Raw genomic sequence first — 13628 nt, forward strand, 5'->3', positions numbered from 1 at the left:
CTGGAAGCTCCCGTACCCTCTGGAGGCCTGTGGGGGGTCAAGGAACTCTTCTGTCGCTAAAACTGTAAAGGCCTTAGGTGGAAATGTATAGCCCCAAAGGTCTCTGGCTTACCCTTTCCCTGGGTCTGAGTCTGGGGGCTGCTCAAGGCTTTCAGTGGTCCCAAGCAGACAGTGTGGCCTCTAACTTGACCCTCAGTGTCTCCCTGTCACCTATCTGTCATCTTCAAGCTTCTTTCTCCAATGATATATTTGACATATGGGTATTTGATGGCTATCCTGATTGCTCTCTGAAGAGAGGCACACCAGCTACTTCATTTTGCTGTTCTTTTTCTCATTTTCTTCACTTTCATTTTAAATGTATTAATTTTGAGTCATTTTTCATGTATTCTTTGTGTATTTATCATGATTGGATTTTACAGGCACCCACAAATAGCTTTTTAAACAATTTAGGTAGTAAGCATTTATATTTTTGTTACTTCATTTCTGATAAAAATGGAATAATTAATATGATATCCATGATATAGACAAGGAAAGAAGGAAATCAAGAAATATAAATAATGTAAAATTAGTCAGTTAGCTTTAATTTAATCAAACTAAATAGCAGAATATGATGGCATTTCATTAATTGTTTCCACATGCAATAACGTTGACTGAGGGGGTTTCTGGATGAGATTAACAGTAGAATTGGTAGACTGAGTATAGCAGGTTGCCCTCCCTAGTGTAGGTAGGTCTCATTCAATAAATTGAAACCCTGAATAGAAAAAATGGCTGACCCTCCTAAGAGTAAAAGAGAACTCCTCCTGCCTTACTGCCTTCCATCTGGAAGACTCGTTCTTTCCTGCATTTGGATTCAAACTGAAACATCAGCTCTTTCTGTGTTTGGAACCTGCCAGTATTTGGACTGGAATCATACCATTGGCTCTCCTGGGTCTCTAGCTTGCTTACTGTAGATCTTCGATCTTGTCAGCCTCTGTACTTGCATAAGCCAATTTCTTATAAGTCTCTTTACACAAACACACACACATACACATCCTGTTGGTCTGTTTCTCTGGAGAACCCTAATACAGTATCTTTTTTAAGCATTCTGTAATAGTTAAGAATAGTGCTTTTCATATTACTTTTGAATATTCTTTTCTAGTGTAAATAATTTAGTAAAAATATGATATTGCTACTTACTTTTAAGGAGCTTAAAGTTATTTATTATTTTTCTAACCTAGTCCCCTTAGTACCTAGCACAATCCTTGAAACATATAGGACCTGAATAATTATTTGCTAAATTAAATTAACCTGAAATAGAGCTTACAAAGTTACTATAATAGATTGGTTTGATACATACTTTTTAAGGACATTGTTATTCAACATGATCCCTAGCTTCTACATAATTTACTAGGTTCTAAATATTTTCCCGTAGCTTTATAAATTTGATTTGCTTTATACCCCTTTTGATTTTCTGAGTATGTAGTTAGGAATTTTCATTTTTTAATCATATGCAAAACTATTTCTTCTCTTACTATCCGCCTTCTTTCTTTTTTCCTCTACAAGTACCTAGCCCAAACACAATATAAATCTAAAAACTATAAACTTTTAGAATTTCAAATTCCTAAGACAATCCATTGATTTCATTGTCCAAAAACTACTTACAAGAAGGGAAGCTACTTTTAAAGTACAGTTTTTTACAAGTTGAGGGAAATATTATGACTTTCTTGGTGTGTGGGTTACCTTCCCAATAAATTATTATCTCAGTTAAAATGTCTTTGTTTCTGGTATAGTTCATCCTTTCAGTATCCTCAGATATATTTCTTAAGATTTTATTTTTGGTTTTATTCTCTTTCTCATAATGTAACATACCTTTATATATGTGCAAACATAATAAACATGCTTCCTTCATTGAATATACATTTTCAAAACATTTTGAAATGGATTGATCATGTTAACCTCCAAATTACTAGTTTCATTCTTATACCCCTGCCAAGCTACTTGGAAAATTAAATTAAAATTTTATGTTTACATAGTTAAAATAGAATTTTCTAGTTAATTTAAAAAATACTAATATTCATTGTCTATTATATATTCTAGGCATTTACACTGTTTGCTACACATTTTCTGGAACTGTGCCATATAGATGTCCTGTATCCTAATGTAGAAAACCTGCATTTTGAAGTTCAGCATGTAAAGAATACCTCAAGAAATAAAGAAGCAATTTTGTATACCTACAAACTTTCTAAGGGACTCACAGAAGAAAAAAATTATGGTATTTTGTGTAGAAATTATACCTATACATTAAAACACTACATATTCTCCTAAGACAAACTTTTATTTCCCCTTTACTTGGCTATCAATCAAAACAACTTTCCCTCTCATTCTTTTGAGTGCTTATATTATCTTGGACTGTATTTCCTACATCAAACTTATATTATATATATATATGTTATTCTTACTTTTATTTTTTTTTTTTTTTTTTTTTTTTTATTTTATTTTATTTTACAGAATCAAAGAGTCTAACAGTATATCTTGTTAGATACAGTATGTCCTCATAATGTATACATTATTTCTTGTACAATGATATGAAATAATATGGGAAATATTCATGATAAATTATTAAGTGAACAGTGCAAGTTAAAAACAATAGTTTCATATTTTTTTCCCCCACCCCCCCTTTCCCGAGTCAGCATATTCTTACTTTTAAACTGAAATGAACCAGTAACTCTGTAGAAATATGATACATGAAGGCCCTAGAAATATTGGTTTCTATCTTTAGAAAAATGTAATTTAGTTTGTATTTGCATGTTATACAATGAATTGAAAATTATATATTTCCTACATACACTTTCAGTAGCAGAGTTCTTCCTCTGTTTTCTCAGGTTCAGTGTACTTAATAATTAAATCTAAAATCTTAAAAGTTAATGTATTACCAAACCATATGATGTTCTGAAACTTGATTAGATACATTCTGTCCAAATCATTAAATTTTACAGATTCAAAGAATTTTCAATTGATCTGTACATAAAAGTTCAAAAACTTATTTTAGCTAAGGATATATATGACCCTTTGAGGGAAAGAAAAATATCTTTGCTTGCTATTTGAAAAGAGAAATCAACTGGATAACTTATTTTTATCAGATGTTTAATCTTTATAAGCCTCAATTTCATTTCCTATGAAATGGGGATAATTTTCCATATATGTAGAGTTGTGAAGATTCAATGAATTATCAAATGTGAACTGCCTAGCATAGTGCCTAGCAATTAGTAACTTCTCAATAAATGTTGGTATTGCTTCTTAGAAATAAATACAGTAAACTCTTGGCACATAGTAGAAAGCCTATATGGCATTTATACAATAAAATTAAGCTCTGAAAACATGAGAACAATAGTGAATACTTTGAATTTGCATAAGGAGTAGTCACCTACCATTACACCTTCTGAGAAATTCGTGTCTCATTGATATGCTAGGTAGATGAACGTTCAGCTGTAACTAGATGTTCTCCTCTGCAAAACCCGTGTATCCTTTGACCTTCTATTAACCAACTGTATTTCTAATTGGAATTTCAATGCTATTATTTTCTAATTACCTCTTTTTCTTCCTGCTATCTCAGAGGTATGTTGAGAGGTAACTGATATTCTAATTTGCCTTATATATTTTGGAGAGTTAATTAAATCTAATAATTGGTCAGTTGTCATCTAGAACTTTGGAAAACTTAATTTTGAGAATTGTGTTCTTTATGCCTATAGAAGGGAAGGTTCTCTGTGAAGAAAAAATTAATACTAGTTAAAACAAACATAAAAGTACCAGCAATAATAACACTGAATTCCATTTTATTTTGATAATTTTAGGATTAAAAGCTGCAGAGGTGTCATCACTTCCACCATCAATTGTCTTGGATGCCAAAGAAATCACAACTAAAATTACGAGACAAATTCTAGTAAGAAACGTTTTAGCAATAAGAATTATTTGTTCTGAGTTACAATGGGCCGAGGAAAAAATACATTAATATATAGAAAAAATTTTTTCAATTATTTGTTTTTCAAATTAAAGCAAATACTTTTAGTGTACATTTTCATTATGGCCTTTGATCTAAATATATAATAATTAATATTAATAATTAAAATATTTAAAATAAAAAACAATTTCTAAGCAAAGAAAATCCATGTTACTTCTTAAAACATTTTTGGTTTGGCCTATTATAACCTTTCCCAGCAAATCAGCTAATAAGATAGGAGAAAAAAGTTAAACAGTTAACTTCCTACAATAACTATTGCTATACTAACTTTATGATGAGAAAATATATCTATTTAAAGTGAACATTAAAAAGAAAAATAACTATATACAACATTTGTATATCTTTTTTTATAGTTTTCAAAGCTCTTCCATCCATTATTAAATGTAAGCCTTATAACTCTTCATACACAAGTTGTCTTTCTAGTAAAAGATAAAAAATTGTAAAAAATTTTACTGCTTCACAGAAATTAAGTGATTTGCTAGGAAGCAGTAAGTTCACATCTGTTGATGCAAAATTTGAAAGTTTTAAAAAATCAGGTTGTTTTATAGTGTTTTAAAAATTTAATGTTTTCAGTGAACTGACATAGGTGCAGTGTGATATTGGCTTCAGTAAGTTTTCTACATGTTTCACTTTTTCTTAACCTGCCTTCCATTTATATTATATTTCTTCTTCCTTTGAGTTCTTGGAGTGTCTCTGTGACTTCACTTGCCTAATTACCCATATGAATCCCTTCTTCAGAAATTTTGACAGTGCTCTAGTTCTGAAGAACCTATCATTACCCAATTCTTCAGATTTCATGTTGCCAGATTCCAACTATGGGCCACCTCTCCACTAGCCTTCTAGCCATTGGCTTTTCTAATCATGTTTAAAAAATATTCAAAACTAATTTTATCTACCGCAGATTCATATATTTAACTTTAGTTGAATATTTTACTGGATAATTGGTGAGTTTTTTCTTTTTTAAATTGATGTATGAGAGTTGTCTGTATTTTGGGAGTATGTGTGATATTTCGATTTTGCATGCAAAGTGTAGTGATCAAATCAGGATAATTGGGATATCCATCAACTGACAACTAGTTCCACCCAAGTTGCTGCAAATGACAGGATTTTATTCCTTTTTTGGCTGAATAATATTCCATTGTGTATATGTACCACATTTTCTTTATCTATTCATCCACTGATGGACATTTAGTTTGATTCCATATCTTGGCTATTGTGAATAATGCTGCAATAAACATGGGAGTGCAGATATGTCTTAAATATACTGATTTCCTTTATTTTGGATCATATGGTAGTTCTATTTTTAGTTTTTGAGGAACCTCCATACTGTTTTCCGTAGTGGCTGTACTAATTTGCCTTCCCCTTTCTCCACATCCTCATTAGCATGTTTGTTTGTTTTGTTTTTGTCTTTTTAATAAAAGCCATTTTAACTGGAGTGAGATGATATCTCACTGAGGTTTGATTTGCATTTTCGTGATGATTAGAGATGTGGAGCATTTTTCATATACCTGTTGGCCATTTGTGTGTCTTCTTTTGAGAAATATCTATTCAGATCTTTGCCGATTATTTAATTGGATTTTTTTTGCTATTGAGTTGTTTCATTCCTTATATATCCTGGTTATAATCCCTTGTTGTGTGGATAGTTTGCAAATATTTTCTTCCATTCTATAGGTTGTCTCTTCATTCTCTTGACAGGTTGCTGTGCAGAAGCTTTTTAGCTTGGTGTAATCCAATTTGTTTCTTTTTGCTTTTGTTGCCTGTGCTTTTGAGGTCTTACCCAGAATGACTTTACCCAGTTTCATAGTTTCAGGTCTTACATTTAAATCTTTAATCTATTTTGATTTTATTTTTGTATATGGTGAGAGCTAGGACCTAGCTTCATTCTTCTGGCATATGATTATCCAGTTTTCCCAGCACCATTTATTGAAGAGACTGTCCTTTCCCCAGGTTATGTTCTTGGCACTTTTGTTGAAAAATGAGTTCACTGTACATGTGTGGGTTTCTTTCTGGATTCTCTATTCTGTCCCATTGGTCTGTGTGTCTGTTTTTATGCCAGTATATGCTGTTTTGGTTACTATGGCTTTATAGTATATTTTTAAGTCAGGTAGTATGGTGCCTCCAGCTTTATTCTTTTTGTTCATGATTGCTTTGACTATTTGAGGTCTTTTGTGGTTCCATATGAGTTTTAGGGTTTTTTTTTTTTCTATTTCTGTGAAAAATGTCATTGGTATTTTAATAGGGCTTGCATGGAATCTGTAGATCACTTTGGGTAGTGTTGACATTTTAGCAGTATTTATTTTTCTAATCCATTAACAAGGGATATCTTTTTTGTGTCCTCTTCAATTTCTTTCATTCATGTTTTATAGTTTTCCTTATAGAGATCTTGTACGTCTTTGGTTAAATTTATTCCTAGACATTTTATATTTTTTGTAGTTGTTATAAATGAAATTGCTTTCTAGACTTTTTTTTTTAAGTTTCTTCACTGTTGATGTATATAAATGTTACTGATTTTTGTATGTTGATTTGATATGCTGAAACTTTACCATATTTGTTTACCAGCTTTGACAGTTTTTTGGTGGATTATTTAGGTTTTTTAGATATAATATAAAAAAAAATAATTTGACTTCTTCCTTTCCAACTTGGATGCCCTTGTTTCTTACTCTTGCCTAATTGCTCTGGCTAGGACTTCCAGTACTATGTTGAATTAAACTGGTGAAAGTGGGTATCCTTGTTTTCTTCAGATTTTAGAGGAAAGGCTTTCCATTTTTCCCTATTCACTATGATGCTAGCTGTGGGTTTGTCATAGATAGCCATTATCATTTTGAGGAATGTTCCTTTTATACCCAGTTTGTTGAGAATTACTTTTATGAAGAGATTTCAAATTTTGACAGATACTTTTTCAGCATCTATTGAAATCATATGATTTATGTCCTTGATTCTGTTAATGTGATATATCATGTTTATTGATTTGTGTATGTTAAATCATCCTTGCATCCCTGGGATGAATCCCACTTAATCATGGTGGATGATCTTTTAAATGTGTTACTGTACTCAGTTTGCTAGTATTTTGTTGAGAATTTTTATATCTATGTTCATCAGGGATAGTGGCCTGTAGTTTTCATTTTTTTGTTGAGCCTTTTGTCTGGTTTTGGTACCAGGGTAATGCTGGCCTCATACAGTGAGTTTGAAAGTATTCCCTCCTCTTCGAGTTTTTGGAATAGTTTGAGTAGAATTGGTAATAGTTCTTTAAATGTTTGGTAGAATTTAGCAGTGAAGTCATCGGGTACTTGGCTTTTCCTTGATGGGAGACTTTTTATTACTGCTTTCATCTTGTTACTTGTTATTGTTATCTTCAAGTTTTCTATTTCTTAATGGTTCGATCTTGGTAGGTTGTATATGTCCAGGAATTATCCATTTGTTCTAGGATTTCCAATTTTTTGGCATATTGTTATTCATAATGGTATCTAATGATCCTTTGTATTTCTGTGGTATCATTTATGTCTCCTTTTTTGTTTCTGATTTTATTTTTTTCAATCTTCCTTTTTTCTCAGTCTAGCTAAAAGTTTGACAATTTTATTTATCTTTTCAAAAAACTAACTTTTTATTTTGTTCATCATTTGTATTTTTGTCTCAATTTCATTTATTTCTGCTCTGATCTTTATCATAATATTTCTTTTCTTCTACCAATTTTGGATTTGTTTTGTTCTTGCTTTACTAGCCCCAGGAGGTGCATCATTAGATTGTTTTTTTTAAATCATTCCACTTTTTTTTTCTTTTTTTATTTCAGCATATTATGGGGGTTCAAAAGTTTAGGTTACGTATACTGCCCTTGTCCCCCCCTCCACCCTCATTCCACTCTTTTGATGTAGGTGTTTATTGCTATAAACATCCTTCTTAATACTTCTTTGTATCTCATAGATTTTGGTATATTGTATATCAATTTTTATTTGTTTCAAGAAATCTTTACATTTTCTTCTTAATTTCTTCATGACCCATTGATCATTCAGGAGCATGTTGTTTAATTTTCACATGTGTGTATATTTTCCAAAGTTCTTCTCATTATTAATTTCTAGTTTTATTTCATTGTGGTCAGAAGAAAATAAGTATGATTTTGACTTTTTTGAATTTATTAAGACTTCTTTTGTGGTCTAACATATGGTCTATCCTCGAGAATATTCCATGTGCTGATGAGAAGAATGCATATTCTGCAGAAGTTGAATGAAATGTTCTGTAAATGTCACTTGGATCCATTTGGTCTAGAGTGTAGTTTGACTCCAGTGTTTATTTATTGTTTTCCTGTCTGGATGATCTGTCCATTACTGAGAGTGGGGTGTTGAAGACCCCTACTATTATTGTATTATAATCTATCTCTCTCTTTACATCTATCGATGTTTGCTTTATATATTTTGATGCTCCAATGGTAGGTGCATATTTATTTATAATTGTTATATCCTCTTGGTGAATTGACCTGTTTCTCATTATATAGTGACCTTCTTTGTTTCTTTTTACAGCTTTAACTTAAGTTCTATTTTGTCTGATATAAGTATAGCTACTTCTGCTCTTTTTTTGGTTTTCATTTGCCTGGAATATCTTTTTCCATCCCTTCACTTTCATTTTAAGTGTATCTTTATAAGGGAAGTGAGTTTTTTGTAAGTAGCATATAGTTGATTTTTTTAAAAAAATCCATTCAGCACTCTGTGTCTTTTAGTTAGAGAAGTTAGTCCATTTACATTGAGTGTTATTACTGATAGATAATGACTTACTGTTTCCATTTTGGTTCTTGTTTTTAGTTGCTTTATAAGTTATCTCATCCTTTCTTACTGTCTTCCTTTGTGGTTAAGTGATTTTCTCTGGTAGTATGTTTCAATTCATTGCTTTTTATTTTTAGTGTATCTGTTAGAGGTTTTTGCTTTGTAGTTACCATGAGACTTACAAAAAACATCTTATAGCTATAACAAGTTATTTTAAACAGATGACAACTTAACTTTGATTAAAGAGAAGAAACAACAGAAAAACTAAAAAAAAACTACACTTTAACTCCATCTCCCTCCCCCACTTTTTTACTTTTTTGGTCTTAATTTGCATCTTTTTATATTTTCTTTCTTTTAACCCATGGTTATTATTATTTTTGATAAATTTGTCTTTTAATCTTCATATTATTAGGCTGGTGCAAAAATAATTGCGATTTTAGCATTGTTGAAATTTGCTGTTTGATAATTGGAATACATTCTTAAATGTGGTTATGTTATACATCATTTTAATGTGCATTTCTTGCTTTATGTTTTTTTTGCCAATGACTTATTACTTGCTGTTTATTTTATATTTATTTTAGACTATATAAATGATGAAATTTGAGCTATTTTCTTATTTGAGTTCAAAATGGGTCATAAAACAGCAGAGACAACTTGCAACATTGAAAATGCATTTGGCCCAGGAACTGCTAATGAATGTACAGTGTGGTGATGGTTTAAGAAGTTTTGCGAAGGAGACGAGAGCTTTGAAGATGAGGAGTGCAGTGGCCAGCCATCAGAAGTTGACAACAACCAATTGACAGCAATCATCAAAGCTGATCCTCTTACAACTACAAGAGAAGTTGCCAAAGAACTCAACATTGACCATTCTACTATGGGTCATTCAACATTTGAAGCAAATTGGAAAGGTGAAAAAGCTCGATAAGTGGGTGCCTCATGAGCTGTCCGAAAATAAAAAAAAAATCATAGTTTTAAAATGTCATCTTCTTTTATTGTACACAACAATGAACCATTTCTTGATTGGATTGTGATGTGCCATGAAAAGTGGTTTTTTATGACAGCTAGCTCAGTGATTGGACCAAGAAGAAGCTTCAAAGCACTTCCCAAAGCCAAACTTGGACCAAAAAAAGGTCATGATCACTGTTTGGTGGTCTGCTGCCCGTCTGATACACTACAGCTTTCTGAATCCTGGCAAAACCACTACATCTGAGAAGTATGCTCAACAAATCAATGAGATGCACTGAAAACTGCAATGCCAACAGCCAGCATTGTTCAACAGAAAGGACTCAGTTCTTCTCCACAACAATGCCGACCACATGTCACAAAACCAACACTTCAAAAGTGAACAAATTGGGCTACGAAGTGTTGCCTCATCCACCATATTCACCTGACCTCTTGCCAACTTCAAGTATCTCGACAACTTTTTGCAGGGAAAACGCTTCCACAACCAGTAGGGTACAGAAAATGCTTTCCAAGAGTTCTATGAATCCCAAAGCATGGATTTATTTTTTTTTTTATTTTATTTTTTTTTGACTGAGTCTTGCTCTGTTGCCAGGGTTAGAGTGCTATGGCATCAGCCTAGCTCACAGCAACCTCAAACTCCCAGGCTCAAGCAATCCTTCTGCTTCAGCCTCCCGAGTAGCTGGGACTACAGGCATGCGCCACCATGCCCGGCTAATTTTTTCTATATATATTTTTAGTTGTCCAGCTAATTTCTTTCTATTTTTGGTAGAGATGGGGGTCTCACTCTTGCTCAGGTGGGTCTCGAACTCCTGACCTTGAGCAATCCTCCAGCCTTGGCCTCCCAGAGTGCTAGGATTACAGGAGTGAGCCACCTCGCCCAGACTCCAAAGCATGGATTTTTATGCTACAGGAATAAACAAACTTCTCATTGGCAAAAATGTGTTGATTGTAATGGTTCCTATTTTGATTTAAAAAGATGTGTTTGAGCCTAGTTATAATGATTTAAAATTCATGGATCAAAACCACAATTACTTTTGCACCAACCTAATAGAACCATGAGTGGTTTATATACCACAATTATAGAATTTGATTATTCTTAATTTGTCTGTGTACTTTTACTAGTGAGTTTTATACCTTCAAATGTTTTATTTTTGCACATTAGCACCCTTTTTCAGATTGAAGAATTCCCTTTAGCATTTCCTGTGAGAGGGATCTAGTAGTGATTAATTCCCTCAGCTTTTGTTTATTTGGGAAAGACTTTATCTCTTCATGTTTGAAGGAATGTTTTGCTGGGTACAGTATTCTCAGCAGTTTTTTTCTTCAGCACTTTAAATATATTGTCCCACTCCCTATTGACCTGTATGTTTTTCACTGAGAAGTCTGTTGCCAGATGAATTGGAGCGCCTTTGTATGTTCTTTGCTTCTTTTTTCTTGCTGCTTCTAGGATCTTCTGGGGTTTTTTTGACCTTTGAGAGTTTGATTATTATATGCATTGGGGTAGTCCTATTTGGGTTGAATCTGTTTGGTATTCTGTGGCCTCATGTACCTGGATAGTTATATTTTTCTCTAGGCTTGGAAAGTTTTCTGTTATTATTTCTTAGAATAAGCTTTCTATTCTTTGCTTTTCTCAACTCTCTCTTGAACATCAGTGACCCTTAGATTTTCTCTTTTGAGGTTATTCTCTATATCTTACAGGCTTCCTGCATTCCTTCATTATTTTATTTCTCCTCTGACTATATTTTCCAATAACCTGTTCTTAAGTTCACTGGTTCTTTCTTCTGTGTCATCATTCTGTTGTTGAGAGCCTCTAATGCATCTTTCTTTCTTTCTTTCTTTCTTTCTTTCTTTCTTTCTTTCTTTCTTTCTTGAGACAGAGTCTTACTCTGTTGCCTGGGTTAATGTGCTGTGGCGTCAACCTAGCTCACAGAAACCTCAAATACCTGGGCTTAAGCAATCCTTCTGCCTCAGCCTCCCAAGTAGCTGGGACTACAGGCATGTGCCACCATGCCCGGCTGACTTTTTTAATATATTTTAGTTGCCCAGCTAATTTCTTTCTATTTTTAGTAGAGACAGGATCTCACTCTTGCTCAAGCTGGTCTCGAACTCCTGAGCTCAAACAATCCACCCACCTCGGCCTCCCAGAGTGCTAGGATTACAGGAGTAAGCCACCTCACCCGGCCTCTAATGCATTTTTGAGTTCAACAAATATATTTCATTTCTCAGTTCCAGGATTTCTGTTTGATATTTTTAATTATTTTAATCTTTTTGTTAAATTTCTCTGATAAATTTCTGAATTTCTTTCTTGTGCTATCTTGGAGTTAGTTGAGTTTTCTTAGAACTGCTATTTTGAATTCTTGATTTGAGAGCTCACACATTGCTCATTAGTGTCAATCACTGACTTGCTTTGTCCATTTGGGGAGATCATGGTTTTCTGGTTGCTGTTGTTTCAGGTGTGGATATATGCCTCTACCTCCTCATTGAATAAATAGTTTTTTCTTTTAGTCTTCACTGTCTTTTTTAGTCTTTGTAGGGTATATTTGTTTAGAGGTTCTTTGCAGTTAGTTGCCTGTGATTCCCCTTAATCCTAGATCACTGCCTCATTTTCAGCACTAGATGGCACGTTAAGCCCAGATTTGCCTCAGCTCAGGCAAACACTGGAGCACTGCCTTTCCTGGAATGGGGTGGGAGGTCACAAAGGTGGTATCCAACTGTGTGGGAAGTCTGGTTAGGGGTTTGTGACCAGAAGACCAGTGAAATATGGCTCCTACAGTATGATGCTGCTAAACAGCCACTCTGATTTGGCATCTCCTTTGACTGAGATAAAGAGCAGAGTTTTGCAGGCTGGGATTTGTGGTCCCACCCTCCTCTTTGTCTTTAGCTGGGTTTTTCTCTTTTCAGGTACTTGTGATGCTTCCTGTGGGTTGAGGCAGGAGCCGTTTTCCTACAATGGAACCCAGGATGGTGGGGAAGCTGGCTTTCTGCCTCAGTTTCACTTTTTTCCAGTGTAGAAACCATGAGATTGGGAGGAATTTTCTGTACATGGTGCCTGGCAGATTGGGGGAGAGACATCACAGAATAAAGTTAAGCTTTATTGTCTTCTCAGAATTTTTCACTTCTCTCTGGCACCAGGGGTTATCTCAGCCTCTGATTTGTATTCTGGGATATTGCTGGTGATAATCTTGGCACTGGATATTTGTTTTTAGTTTTTTGTGGGGAAAGTGAAGCCAGATTGCTTCTACTCTCCATTTTGATGATGTCTATAATTGTTTTTTTTTCTTTTATTGATCTCTTTGGCTTCCTTACAGTAACTCTTTTAAAACATTTTCACTATTCCTGAGCCCTCACTCCTCTGAACCTCTACAGATAATTTGCTTGTACTTTTTAACAAACTTGAGGTCATCTTGATGAGTCCTTGAGCCTTCCCTCCTTCAAAATTCCATTTTTAGTATTTCTGGTTTTCACCCGTCTCTCATCCCTTTTATCCCAGAGGAATAGATTGCCTTTCAGATATTTTAAGGTTAATTTTTCTACCTTCTTTTCACCTCCTTTAAGATATTGTTTCTCCATTTTCTTTCTGCTCTTTTGCATCTTTAATGTTTTCTTCTCTGGCTTTTCTTTTTTCTATGAATATGCTTAGGTCTTTCCAAAGACATTCATCCTTTTTACTCTACTTCTCAAGCTATTATCCTATTTCTCTTTTTACTGAAAACTTATCAAGAGTAATTTATGCTTGCTTCTTCCATTTCCCAGTTGCAAGCTAAATCTTTTTGTCATCACTCTACTGAAACTTTTCTCTTAAGTACCAACTAATCATAAACTCTCTTGGCCTTTTGTTCACTTCTTATCTTCCATGACCTCTCTGTGGCACTGAACACTACCCTTCTCTCTCTTTTCTTAATTCTTTCCTTTCTGGCTAC

At 33.6% G+C, this 13628-nt stretch overlaps 1 protein-coding gene across 1 annotated transcript in view; it reads left to right on the forward strand.

Annotated features, from left to right (window-relative positions):
* The window catches only part of MSH4 (mutS homolog 4), an 86953-nt gene that overhangs the window by 69313 nt on the left and 4012 nt on the right, over window positions 1-13628 (forward strand). The window contains exons 18-19 of the mRNA XM_069478096.1: window positions 2077-2251; window positions 3831-3919. Coding sequence (XP_069334197.1) covers window positions 2077-2251; window positions 3831-3919 — 264 coding nt within the window. The remainder of the gene's footprint in view (window positions 1-2076; window positions 2252-3830; window positions 3920-13628) is intronic.

This window comes from Eulemur rufifrons, chromosome 8 (assembly GCF_041146395.1).
Source record: "Eulemur rufifrons isolate Redbay chromosome 8, OSU_ERuf_1, whole genome shotgun sequence".
Classification (NCBI taxonomy): domain Eukaryota; kingdom Metazoa; phylum Chordata; class Mammalia; order Primates; family Lemuridae; genus Eulemur; species Eulemur rufifrons.